The sequence below is a fragment of the Pholis gunnellus genome (genome assembly GCF_910591455.1).
Source record: "Pholis gunnellus genome assembly, chromosome: 22".
Taxonomy (NCBI): Eukaryota; Metazoa; Chordata; class Actinopteri; order Perciformes; family Pholidae; genus Pholis; species Pholis gunnellus.
In genome coordinates this window covers 18,158,709-18,173,296 of record NC_136549.1, presented here as the reverse complement: position 1 = coordinate 18,173,296, position 14,588 = coordinate 18,158,709, and the positions used below count along the sequence as shown (strand labels likewise).

Below are 14,588 nucleotides of genomic sequence, written 5' to 3'. Positions count from 1 at the left end.
TGGTTATTATTATTATGATTATTATTATGATTATTATTATTATTATGATTATTATTCAGTTAACTGAACAAAACAAACGAGGAGAATTGTTTTTGTATATTAATTATCTTTTGATGGATTATCTCTAGAGGTTGTAAATAAACAAACCTTGTGTTTAAATCTTAATATTCTGGTGTCAACAGGAAGTCCGTTCACGGTGAAGGTGTTGGGTGAAGGCCGGATGAAGGAGAGCATCACCAGGAGGCGTCAGGCTCCGTCCATCGCTACAGTCGGCAGCACCTGTGACCTCAACCTCAAGATCCCAGGTGAGACGCCCGTCTCCTCCACCTGTGTCCTCCTGCTCTCTCTGCTCCCTCCTCTTCACCTCCCTTGTCTCCTCTTTCCTCCCCCCTCGCTGCTTTCAGGGAACTGGTTCCACATGGTCTCGGCTCAGGAGCGCCTGACCCGGACCTTCACCCGCAGCAGCCACACCTACACCCGGACGGAGCGGACGGAGATCAGTAAGACCCAGGCCGGAGAGACCAAGAGGGAGGTCCGTGTGGAGGAGAGCACCCAGGTGGGGGACCCCTTCAGGGACGTGTTCGGGGACTTCCTGGGACGGGAGAGTCTGAGCGGGTTCAGCGGGAACAGACCGCCACCGCCACCGCTGCAGGACGGTGTGTGTGTGTGTGTGTGTGTGTGTTCAGAATGTCTAACTTCATTCATCAGGAAGCTATTATTCAATATGATCAATGGAACCGTTTCAGGATGAAATCATACTTTTATAATAGCAAAAACAATAACTGAAATTCCTCAGGTGAGACAGGAAACCAGGAGATGGAGGCTCAGGTTCTGAGTCCAGGAGGCCAGACGGAGGAGGCTGAGATCATTAAAGGAGAGAACAGCTCCTACAGCGTCCGGTTCGTCCCTCAGGAGATGGGCGCTCACACGGTGAACGTTAAGTACCGAGGCCAGCACGTTCCTGGGAGCCCCTTCCAGTTCACTGTGGGGCCCCTGGGGGAGGGGGGGGCCCACAAGGTCCGAGCAGGAGGCACCGGTCTGGACCGAGGAGTGGCCGGGATCCCAGGTGGGTTTAGATCCAAAGATGACGTCCTCGAGTTTTTAACATTGATTGTTTATTTACGGTAAACGTTCATATTTTGTTGATGCCGTTTGTTTGTTTCCTGTTTTTTCTTTCAGCTGAGTTCAGTATCTGGACCAGAGAGGCCGGAGCAGGAGGTCTGTCCATCGCCGTAGAGGGTCCCAGTAAGGCCGAGATCACGTTTGAAGACCGGAAGGACGGATCCTGTGGAGTCGTCTACGTGGTCCAGGAGCCTGGTGAGACTAGATCACATGTAATCCCTGATGCATGTAGTAAGAATCTGGATCGTGAACATTGTGGAGTACCACGAGGCTCAGCTCTGGTACCACCACCTTTCATACGATATCCTCCATGTTATATTCATCACTATGTAGACGACACACGACTCTCTGCAGCAGCTGATAGCGATGATGTGAACCTCATCACATCCTAGCTGTTGGTTATTCATTGGATAAAAGCTCTCTTTCTCTCCAGGGGACTACGAGGTTTCCATCAAGTTCAACGACGAACACGTCCCCGACTCTCCGTTCATCGTCCCCGTCGCCACTCTGTCCGACGACGCTCGCCGCCTCTCCATCACCAGCCTGCAGGTGAGGACGCGTCGTCTTCCTCCAGTTAAACTAAACCGCTGAGGTCTCCGACACATGAAGAGCTTTGATCTTCTATGAATACCTTTATTATGATTATTGTGTATTTCTGTGTTCATATGTATGTAAATGTATCTGTGCTACTTTCCTGCTTTAACTACAACCTCAAATACGCTTAAAGCCCGTTTACATTTAGTTTAATCAGTAAAACGCCAATTAAATGAATATTAGGAGTTAATTTGATGTATGATCTAAACTTGACAGCGCTCAGTAAACCTTCTCTGTTGTCCATCAGGAGATGGGTCTGAAAGTCGGGCAGGAGGCCTCGTTTGCCGTCCAGCTTAACGGAGCCAGAGGGCTGATCGATGCTAAGATCCACACTCCGTCCGGAGCCATAGAGGAGTGTTACATCACTGAGCTGGAGAGCGGTGAGACACTTTATTACTGACATTCCTTCATGTAACAACACAGCAGTAATACAACAGGGTCGGGTTCGTCAAAGAAGAAACGGTGACTTTCTATGTGGACCACAAGGCAACATTCTGGGCCCACTACTTTACATGTTATACAGCGCTGCATCGTCAGAGTTTGAATATTTTACCAAAATATATTTTGGGTAGAAAGTCTTGATGACCTGGACAGTGACGACTTTTGTTCCTTTTTTCTGCTTTACATATGAAGTGAAAGCAGTTTCTTCACTAACGTCAGAGATCACTGCTGTTTGTACATATATGTGCATTAGGTAGCACATCTCTGTTAGCTTCAACATTCTTCTAGTAATACTCATTTTTACTACATGTATAGGTAATCTCATGAGGTCTTTTCTTCTCTAACTGTAACAGAATATAGTTTCCTTTTCTTGTATCTTAATTATATAATTCAGTTTCATGTAATCTGTTCTGGTTCTCTCTTCATGTCATTGTCCCCAATAATCATGTTCATCTCTATGCAGATGACACCCGACTCTATGTAGCTGCTTCAGCTAAATCAGGACAGAACAGAGATCACAGCTTCTACTGCAACAACTATTCCAACACATGACACATCTGTCATATTACAGATGTGTAATATGACAGATGTGTTTGTCATTTAAAACCTGTGTCCCCACAGACCAGCATGCCATCAGGTTCATCCCGAGAGAAAACGGAGTTCATTCTATCGACGTTCGTTTCAACGGCAGCCACGTCCCCGGCAGTCCCTTCAAGATCCGAGTGGGAGAACCAGGACAGGTGGGAGATCCCGGCATGGTGTCGGCCTTCGGACCGGGACTGGAGGGAGGAACCACAGGTATACACAAAACAACAGACACCATGAAACCATCTCAATGAAGACAGATTTGAACAGGTGTCCGTCCTGCCGTTGTCCTCCTTCAGGTGTGGCGTCAGAGTTCAGTGTGAACACTTGTAACGCCGGATCAGGAGCTCTGGCTGTGACCATAGACGGACCGTCCAAGGTCAAGATGGACTGTCAGGAGAGTCCAGAGGGCTACAAGGTCTCCTACACACCCATGGCTCCTGGGAGCTACCTGATCTCCATCAAGTATGGAGGACCCCAGCACATCGTAGGGAGTCCCTTCAAGGCCAAAGTCTCAGGTGGGTCAAAGGAGCCGGCGGGTATCGTGTTGTATTGTGGCTGTTGGACCGGTTAAAGGAACGGGTTTAACTCTTCGTGGTCCAACTCCAGACCAAAACAAGGAGACTCTGTTGTCTGGGAACGTCAGACAGTCTTCAGAGCGAGCTTCAGTGTATTTGATGGAGGTTTCCTGATGTCTTTGAATATGTCTGCAGGGCCTCGTCTGTCCGGCGGACACAGTCTGCACGAGACGTCCTCTGTTCTCGTAGAAACCGTCTCCAAGACGTCGGCGATGGGCGGGGCCTTCGGCTCCTTACCCAAGTTCTCCTCGGACACCAGTAAAGTGGTCTCCAGAGGTTCCGGTCTGTCCAAGGCCTTCGTGGGCCAGAAGAACGCGTTCACGGTCGACTGCAGCCAAGCAGGTGAGGAACAAAGAACAACAGAGGTTCGGATCTGATCTCCGTCTTCGTCCCTGATAATAAAATGTCCCCCGTTGTCTCTGGTCTCGACTCTGCAGGCACCAACATGCTGATGGTGGGGGTCCACGGGCCGAAGACGCCCTGCGAGGAGGTCTACGTCAAACACATGGGCAACAGGATGTACAACGTCAACTACACCGTCAAGGAGCAAGGCAGCTACATCCTCATCGTCAAGTGGGGGGACGACAACGTCCCCGGAAGTCCTTTCCACTTCACCGTCCCTTAAAGACTGAACTCTCTTCACCTCCGTCCCTCCTCATCCTCCTCATCCTCCTCCTCATCCTCCTCATCCTCCTCCTCATCCTCCTCATCCTCCTCATCCTCCTCATCCTGAAGACGCTCAGACTCTTGTTTCCAAAAGTTCTCCTTCAACGTTTTGCACGAGTCGTAGGACTCAGTGATGGTTTCCTCCGTTTAAAATATTATAGAGAAGGTAACATGTTGAACATGAACACAACCTACGCAGCTGGAGTTAAGAACCGCCTCGAGATATTAGCATGTTAGCATGTTAGCATGTTAGCATGAGACACGACTCGGTTAAATTAAGATATTCAGTTAAAATGATAGAAGATGGATGTTGTTTTTGCATATTGTCAAAATAAATCATAAAACTGTGGATAAACTGGGACAGCTACAACCAGGTCCAGACCGGGACCGGTTCAGTGACGCTACAGAAAAGGCAAACCGGTTCATCCTCTGGAGACATATATATATATACAGTATATATATATATATATATATATATATATATATATATATATATATATGTAGTCTAACGGAGCTTAGAACTGCCTCAGTACTGATATCGAGATATTAGCATGTTAGCATGTTAGCATAAGACGATACTCAGTTAAATTAAGATATTCAGTTAAAATGACAGAATCTTGTTTTTGCATATTTTCATAATAAATCACCTTCAGGACTTCAAGAGATTAAAAAGCTAAAATAAGTTGATCTTTAATCAACTCGTTTTATTGATCAGATGGATTCAAAGATCTTTGTGACTTTATTTCTCTTTTGTTCTTTTTATTTATTCTCTCGTTTCACAGACTGGTGTTAGTGATGAGGAGGAGCAGGTGATGAGGAAGATCTTACAAAGTTAGTTTTTTACCACAGGAAGTCTTTAGGAAGTCGTGCGGTGGAACAATCGGTTTATTTTGTGAATGTTGACACAAACACAGTATTACAGAGTGATGTTTTATAGGGATTCTTTTTGTATGCATCAAAAACGAATGAATGAATTTGAACTGTTTGATATGTTTACCGTCAATCTGGCAACATTGTGCAGGCATAATAAAGGTTTACTCGCTGATCATCGTCTCCTGGTTCAATCAAACTGGGACCGGGTCCAGGACCAGGACCAGGACCAGGACCAGGACCAGGACCAGGACCAGGACCCGTCGGGTCAACAGGGTCTCCCTCTGGAGAGCAGGAATACGATGAGACGTTCTCTTCACACAGCAGCAGTTCTATCTCTTCTCTCTGTGCTCAGTGTGTGAACATGAACAACATGAACAACACGTTTCATCACAATGTGTGTGTTGTGTGTTCACTCCTCTTCATCACTGTGATGCTGTGACTCAGAGGTGATGAAGGTCACCCAGCGATCACAGAATAAAGACACTTGACACAGTTTAGGAGTATTTCCTTTAGCTCAGGAGATGCAGCAGCATGTTTCACACTGAACGTGTGTTTGAATGAGGAACAGCTGAACGCTGCGCGGAGCGTTTGTAGCGTCTGTGCTGCTGTTGGTTTTCATGCTAAGCTAGTTGTGGTTGCGGGTCGGAGTGTCAGGCAGCACGTTGCCTGTTGAGCGAAGTCCACCGAAAACATTATGTTTCCCACAATTTAAGCTTCTGCATTTTCCAAACGCACTCGTATTATTCAAACGTGTTGTTCGGTTCGTCAGCCTCGTACCGAACCGTTCAATACGATGCTGTGATGTTTCAGCCCTAGAAACCAATAATAACGTCGCTGTGGCGCCATCAGGAGGTCATCAGGAGGTCATCAGGAGGTCATCAGGAGGTCATCAGGAGGTCATCAGGAGGTCATGAGGAGGTCATCAGGAGGTCATGAGGACCTGGTTCAGCTGTAGGACAGCACTGAAGGCCCGGGTATAACACACACTGTTATACATACATATCAATAAACACCGTGATCACATACACACCAACATAACTACAGCTGGTACGTACACGTGAGGAATCACCTCTACATGTATGTTCTTGAGTTGCGGGACAGAAACTTGTGAATCTTTTCCATCGTTGAGGTTCAAAGAAGATTTGAACTTTAGCTTCTGTTCCAGATTATGTTTGAAGAACACGTTACGATAGTTTAAGTCTTTGATTGTGATTTCGACAATAATCAAAGGAAACATTTTCATTCATCAAATCATGAAAATGATTCCGTTCAGCTTCTTTCAGTGTCAAATATCTTTATTTATATATTATTCTTATTCTTATGTTTTCCTCTCACCTGAACCTTGACTGAGGCGGTGGACCCCCTCTAGACCAGGTCCCTGTGTCCTCTGGGCTTCAGGGTCCTTCTGGTTCAGGTCTAGAGGAGATTCAGCAGCTGCTCTCTGAGGATCTTTAAAGTTTCTCTTTCAGATTTAATCATAAAATATCAGTTTTATTTTATGGAACACAAACATTTTCAGACTTTTGTAGCTTTTTTATTGAACATCCCATAATAACAAAGTGAAGCAGATATTTAAGAAATAAAAACCTGAACCGTCTCATTGAGGATCCAGACTCTCTGGTCTCAGGTGGGTCTCATTAGTCCTGATCCTCATGAGTCCAGTTGAGCTCCATTCAGACTGATGAGGACAGAGTCTCTATATTTATAGAAATGTTTAAATATAAATAAATATAAATAAATATAAATATATAAACATATAAATATATAAACATATAAATATATAAACATATAAACATATAAATATATAAACATATAAATATATAAACATATAAATATATAAACATATAAACATATAAATATATAAACATATAAATATATAAATATATAAATATATAAACATATAAACATATAAATATATAAACATATAAATATATAAACATATAAATATATAAATATATAAACATATAAACACATAAATATATAAACACATAAATATATAAACATATAAATATATAAACATACAAACATATAAATATATAAATATATAAACATATAAATATATAAACATATAAATATATAAACACATAAATATATAAATATATAAACACATAAATATATAAATATATAAACATATAAATATATAAATATATAAACATATAAATATATAAACATATAAATATATAAATATATAAACACATAAATATATAAATATATAAACATATAAATATATAAATATATAAACACATAAACATATAAATATATAAACATATAAATATATAAATATATAAACACATAAATATATAAATATATAAACATATAAATATATAAACATATAAATATATAAATATATAAACACATAAATATATAAACATATAAATATATAAATATATAAACACATAAATATATAAATATATAAACATATAAATATATAAACATATAAATATATAAACATATAAACATATAAACATATAAATATATAAACATATAAATATATAAACAAATAAATATATAAACATATAAACATATAAATATATAAACATATAAATATATAAACATATAAATATATAAATATATAAACATATAAATATATAAACATATAAATATATAAACATATAAATATATAAACATATAAACATATAAATATATAAACATATAAATATATAAATATATAAACATATAAATATATAAACATATAAACATATAAACATATAAATATATAAATATATAAACATAGAAATATATAAACATATAAATATATAAACATATAAATATATAAATATATAAACATATAAATATATAAACATATAAACATATAAATATATAAACATATAAATATATAAATATATAAACATAGAAATATATAAACATATAAATATATAAACATATAAATATATAAATATATAAACATATAAATATATAAACATATAAACATATAAATATATAAACATATAAATATATAAACATATAAATATATAAATATATAAACATAGAAATATATAAACATATAAATATATAAACATATAAATATATAAACATATAAATATATAAATATATAAACATATAAATATATAAACATATAAATATATAAATATATAAATATATAAACATATAAATATATAAATATATAAACATATAAATATATAAACATATAAATATATAAACATATAAACATATAAATATATAAACATATAAATATATAAACATATAAATATATAAATATATAAACATAAATATATAAACATATAAATATATAAACATATAAATATATAAACATATAAACATATAAATATATAAACATAGAAATATATAAATATATAAACATGTAAATATATAAACATATAAATATATAAATATATAAACATAAATATATAAACATATAAATATATAAACATATAAATATATAAATATATAAACATAAATATATAAATATATAAATATATAAATATATAAATATATAAATATATAAATATAGAAACATATAAATATATAAACATAGAAATATATAAATATATAAACATGTAAATATATAAATATATAAACATATAAATATATAAATATATAAACATATAAATATATAAACATATAAATATATAAATATATAAATATATAAACATATAAATATATAAATATAAAGTCCACACAGAACTGTGAGTGTTTTGTTTTTCATGTTTTAGAGCAAATGAGTTTTAAAGCATAAATAAATGTAATAATTTGACTTTTTTCATAATGAAATGATAAATATTTATTATTTATTAAAATTATTTGTATTCATAGAGAATTTTTCAAAACCTAAACATTTAATGTGAAATAATAAAACTATAAATCAATATAATAAATCTGACTTTACTTTGTTCAACAACAAGATTTAAATAAAGGAAATAAAGCTGTAGACCAGCAAGAGACCAGGAGACCAGGAGACCAGGAGACCAGGAGACCAAGAGACCAGGAGACCAGGAGACCAGGAGACCAGGAGACCAGGAGACCAGGAGACCAAGAGACCAGGAGACCAGGAGACCAGGAGACCAGGAGACCAAGAGACCAGGAGACCAAGATACCAGGAGACCAGGAGACCAAGAGACCAGGAGACCAGGAGACCAGGAGACCAGGAGACCAAGAGACCAGGAGACCAGGAGACCAAGAGACCAGGAGACCAGAAGACCAGGAGACCATGAAACCAGGAGACCAAGAGACCAGGAGACCAAGAGACCAGGAGACCAGGAGACCAGGAGACCAGTAGCAGCAGGGTCCAGCAGGGTCCAGCAGGGGGCAGCAGAGATCCATCACACTGAAGATCAGATGATTGAAATCTGCTTTAATGAGGAAGAAACTATTCAAATATTCAAATGTGATTTAGAAAAGAAAACAAAGTTTAATCAGAATAAATTGAAGTTAAAGTTAAAAACATAACGAAGATTAATATTAATAATAATAATTATTATTAATATAATACAAACTTTTGGAGTGATGAAGATGAAGATGAAGATGATATATGTGTTGCCTCGTCTTCCTCCAGCAGCATTAGAGGTTATTATTAGTCTGAGAGGACGGGGGGGGGGGGGGGGGGGGGGCCTCCTAATTTAACCATCCGGGTTTAGAGACGCCTCCTCCTCCTGTTCATATATATATATATGATATGTTATATATGTTTTTATATTATATATATAAATATATATAATATATATTATATAAATATAAATAATATATATACATAAAATATAATATGTATATGTTTTATATGTTTTTATATATATATATAAATATATCAAAACATATATTCTATATAAATAGATTTGAACTTGATGCTGGTTTCATCCTCCGTTAACGTTGCTCCCAGTCAGCCTGTTCAGAGTCCCTCAGGCCCCTCCCCCCCCTCCTCCCTTGTCCAATCACACGGCTCCTGACAGAGCTGGAAAATTGGGGTGAAAGAGTATTTTCTGTGTGTGTGTGTGTGTGTGTGTGTGTGTGTGTGTGTGTTAGCAGCGTGGTTTCTCTGAACCAATCAGAGTCTGGTTGTGGGTCGTGACCTCATCGTTCTTCATCTGCACGCGCTCAGTGTGAACCTGAAGACACCTGAAGCTCAACGAGAGAAGAAAGTGTATTTTATTTCTCTCGTAATATACATATATACATAACCACACACACACATACACATATATATTATATGTGTATGTGTGTGTGTATGTAGAGGCTCGTCCTAGCTTCATGAACCAGGTCTAGGTTTTCTCTGCTGGTTGAAACTGGTCTGACTGATTCAGGATCAGCTGCACCTCGTCAGGTGATGAGAGGTTCGTTCTGCTGGTCTGGAGACGAGTGCGGTGAGGAAGCTGAGCGCTGAGACGCTGGAGACGTTTGTGGACCAGAGTTCAGGTGGTCCCGTTCACACGGTGAGTAAACTCTTCTCCTGTCTGTCAGGCTGAGGAGTGGACTCCCTCTGGACTTCGTTGGGGGGTTTTGTTGATATTGTGGTGATGGTTGGAGCAGTTGTCTCGGGTGCTCTTCCGAGGCTGCAGGTGGTGCAGTTCCTGGTTGTACCCACCACAGGTAGCCCCTGAACACCAGGGGGAGCTGACTTAGTCTCCTGTTAGGTTGATGCTCTATGCTCTGCTGCCTCTTATTGATCAGCCTCCTTGTTGGGAGTCCAGTCCATCAGAGTCCAGTCCGTCAGAGTCCAGTCCATCAGAGTCCAGTCCGTCACAGTCCAGTCCGTCAGAGTCCAGTCCGTCAGAGTCCAGTCCGTCAGAGCCCAGTCCGTCAGAGTCCAGTCCATCACCTTTTCAGAGAACTTCTGGAGAAAATAAAGTTCTAACAACGTTTTACTCCGTTTGTGTTTGAATTCAGCTGCTGATGAAGGTGAATCTGTTTCCTCTGTGAGCCACACACACACCCACCCACACACACACACACACACACACCCACCCACACACACACACACACACACACACACACTCAGGACTGTGGCTCTGAGCTCTCTGGCGGTCTGGTAATTGGTTTCCATTAGACCGCGCTGCGTCTCTCTTCCCATCAGGCCGTGCAGGACGGGGGGCGTGCCCTCAATTCCACGCCGCCAGACTCACTGTCCCATAACGGACGGGGGGGTCAGAGTGGTAATGAGCAGCGTCCATCGTAACGAGGACATCGGGTCACCTTGTTCTGTCTTCAGAGACAAACTCCACCTCTGATGTCCAACATCCCGCGTTACTATATATAGATATATACTGTGATTTATACATTTACTGTGTGTGTGTGTGTGTGTATATATACTGTGATTTATACATTTACTGTGTGTGTGTGTGTATATATATACTGTGATTTATACATTTACTGTGTGTGTGTGTGTGTGTATATATATACTGTATATATACATGTATTGTGTGTGTGTGTGTGTGTGTGTGTGTGTGTGTGTGTGTGTGTGTGTGTGTGTGTGTGTGTGTGTGTGTGTCCCTCTGCAGGTCTGGGTCTAAAAACATCATTACTTGTAGAACAAGTAGAAGTACTGTGAACTTTACTGGTGACTGTGTATTAATACTGCAAAAAAATACACTTTTTGTGTTTCCGAGGCTGAAATGACATCATGACTAAACATCTGCTCCAAACAGCTGATTTATAAAACTCTGCTTTACTGAATGGAGCCTGAACGCATCACTGCAGAGCTGTTTGTGGTTCATGATGTAATCGGTTTAACTGAATAGAAGTCACAGATGTTTCCTGATGTTTGTTCAAATGTACCTTCAGGTCTCAGTGAAGGAAGCAGCTTCACATGGACTCTGTCTCCTCAGTGAACGTCTGTTTGTTCCTGTTGATGAAGTGAAATCTGACGTTTGAGGGGAAACGTTGAACTGGATGTTTGTTTGTTTGTAGTCTCCAGAGGAAGACTCGTCCTCCTCGTCATCGTCACTTTTATAAAAACTCTCTGAGTCTCTGTGTCTCTGTGTCTCTGTGTCTCTGAGTCTCTGAGTCTCTGTGTCTCTGTGTCTCTGTGTCTCTGAGTCTCTGTGTCTCTGTGTCTCTGTGTCTCTGAGTCTCTGAGTCTCTGTGTCTCTGTGTCTCTGAGTCTCTGTGTCTCTGTGTCTCTGTGTCTCTGAGTCTCTGAGTCTCTGTGTCTCTGAGTCTCTGTGTCTCTGAGTCTCTGTGTCTCTGTCTCTGAGTCTGAGTCTCTGTGTCTCTGTGTCTCTGAGTCTCTGTGTCTCTGAGTCTCTGTGTCTCTGAGTCTTTGAGTCTCTGAGTCTCTGTGTCTCTGTGTCTCTGTGTCTCTGAGTCTCTGTGTCTCTGTGTCTCTGTGTCTCTGAGTCTCTGTGTCTCTGAGTCTCTGAGTCTCTGTGTGTCTGAGTCTCTGTGTCTCTGTGTCTCTGAGTCTCTGTGTCTCTGAGTCTCTGAGTCTCGTCTCCTCTAAATAAACAGCAGCAGACGAGGCGTGGATGTTTCCACCGTGGACCTGAACACACTCTCTAAATGTCTTAATGTCTTAATTGGCCCTGAAGTGGTGGTTCACCGCCGTTAGTTTCCCCCGGAGACTCCTCCAGCCATCCGAGAGGAAACCTCATCCTGTTTATGGAGAGCAAACAGCTCTGATCATAAAACGGGATGAGCACATGACGTATGAATGAGCTCCTAAAGCTGGAGACGAGCAGCGCTGCTGTAGAAACGTACGGAGGCCCAGAGCCGCACACTTCAATGTGTCTTCAGATATTCAGACTGTGAGTTAAAGACACATCATTCATACGTTTGAGACATGAACGTATATTTATAGAGATACAAATGTCATAATGATAAGGACAGGAAGTCATCAGATGAGCTAACATCACTCAGTCCGCTGAATTAAATCTACTAAATGTACGAATGTTTTGCATCAGTGACGTTCAGAGATCAGCATGAAGCAGCTGCCCAGACACCAGATTAAATTACCTTTATATCATATTATGTTTTCCACTTCAGGCTTCTGTTTCCAGCCGAGTTCCTCTCTGCTGCTGCGTTCGGTCACCCTGAAGCCCAGGAGAGAGTTCAGGAGCGCTGCTCACAGGCTCCCTGACGGAGCGGAGAGGACGCTCCGTCGTTCTTATTCTCCATCAGAGCAGCAGCTTCTTCAGATGTAAAACCCAGAAACTACGAGACAGAAACGTTGTAAATGTGACCTTCAGAGATCAGAGTCGGTGTAAATTCATCCTCTCATTCCGTAATCACACATTTGACCGTCGCCATCTTTGTTTTTGTCCGTAACAGTCCGGTCTTTATTCTGCTCGTTAAACATTCTGATATCCAGCAGCAGCGGTGCATCATCAGAGGGGAACGTTCTCCTTTACTACTCCTGGTCGTTTTCTTCTTCTGTGGTTTTAGCCTCCTTTAATATTTATTTATTTCTGGAGGACCCTCAGTCATTATTCCTCTGACCCCAAACATCTGGACAGAAGCTTGTGTGATGATCTGTAAGTCAGTCAGGTCTAATCACAAACAGCTGTGATGCTTCATCCTCCTCCTCCTCCTCCTCCTCCTCCTCATTCATTATCAGGTTGATTTGTCCTGAATATTAATGAGACCGCTTCATGTGGTTGTTTGTGTCTCAGCTGGTTGTTGATCACAGAAATAATTAACATTATAATAATCTTTATTGTTTTAATTCTCGTCCTCCTTCAGTCAGTTTCCACCTGTTCCAGTGACGTCATGACATCACAGGTGGTCTGTGATGTCATCAAGGTGCTGGCTCAGTTTGTCCACCTGGAACCGGTTTGGATCCCAGTTCCTGCTCAGCTGAGTGCTGGAGGAGAAACGGGGAAGATTCGTTTCTACAGTTTCTACACTCTGTTAACTGGGTCAGTGTGTGTGTGTGTGTGTGTGTGTGTGTGTGTGTGTGTGACTGATGAATTTTGGAGCCTTTCTTGTCCCATCAGCACTAAATCCATCATGGCCGCCGGATGAAGGAGATCGTAAACAGCAGCACTCGTTTCTGCACGATTGATGTGAGTGCGTGTGTGCGTGTGTGTGTGTGTGTGTGTGTGTGTGTGTGTGTGTTCAGTGTATCTGCAGCAGCTGAAAGTTAAAGTTTGATGACAGTAACACGGTGCAGAACTCAACACAGAAAACAAAGTAAAACTAAGACCCTCAACGAGCCCAATGTCATTAACAACAAGCTGCTCACACGACTACACTACTACACTACAACACGACTACACGACTACACTACTACACTACAACACTACACGACTACACTACTACACGACTACACTACACTACTACACTACAACACGACTACACTACTACACGACTACACTACTACACGACTACACAACTACACGACTACACTACAACACGACTACACTACAACACGACTACACGACTACACAACTACACGACTACACTACAACACGACTACACGACTACACTACAACACGACTACACTACTACACTACTACACTACTACACAACTACACTACTACACGACTACACTACAACACGACTACACGACTACACTACAACACTACTACACTACTACACTACAACACGACTACACTACTACACGACTACACTACAACACGACTACACTACTACACTACAACACGACTACACTACTACACGACTACACTACAACACGACTACACTACTACACTACTACACTACAACACGACTACACTACTACACTACTACACGACTACACTACAACACGACTACACTACTACACAACTACACTACAACACGACTACACTACTACACTACAACACGACTACACTACAACACGAC

At 40.2% G+C, this 14,588-nt stretch overlaps 1 protein-coding gene across 4 annotated transcripts in view; it reads left to right on the top strand.

Moving 5' to 3' along the window:
* Nucleotides 1–5,031, top strand: part of LOC306713937 (filamin-C-like) — a 38,135-nt gene extending 33,104 nt beyond the window's left edge. For all 4 annotated transcript variants that reach the window (XM_079183791.1, XM_079183790.1, XM_079183789.1 and 1 more), the window contains 10 exons: nt 183–305; nt 405–656; nt 797–1,066; nt 1,180–1,317; nt 1,556–1,671; nt 1,964–2,096; nt 2,779–2,955; nt 3,042–3,260; nt 3,456–3,662; nt 3,758–5,031. In XM_079183791.1, coding sequence (XP_079039917.1) covers nt 183–305; nt 405–656; nt 797–1,066; nt 1,180–1,317; nt 1,556–1,671; nt 1,964–2,096; nt 2,779–2,955; nt 3,042–3,260; nt 3,456–3,662; nt 3,758–3,945 — 1,823 coding nt within the window. In that variant the 3' untranslated portion in view covers nt 3,946–5,031. The remainder of the gene's footprint in view (nt 1–182; nt 306–404; nt 657–796; nt 1,067–1,179; nt 1,318–1,555; nt 1,672–1,963; nt 2,097–2,778; nt 2,956–3,041; nt 3,261–3,455; nt 3,663–3,757) is intronic.
* Nucleotides 5,032–14,588: the final 9,557 nt, after the last annotated feature.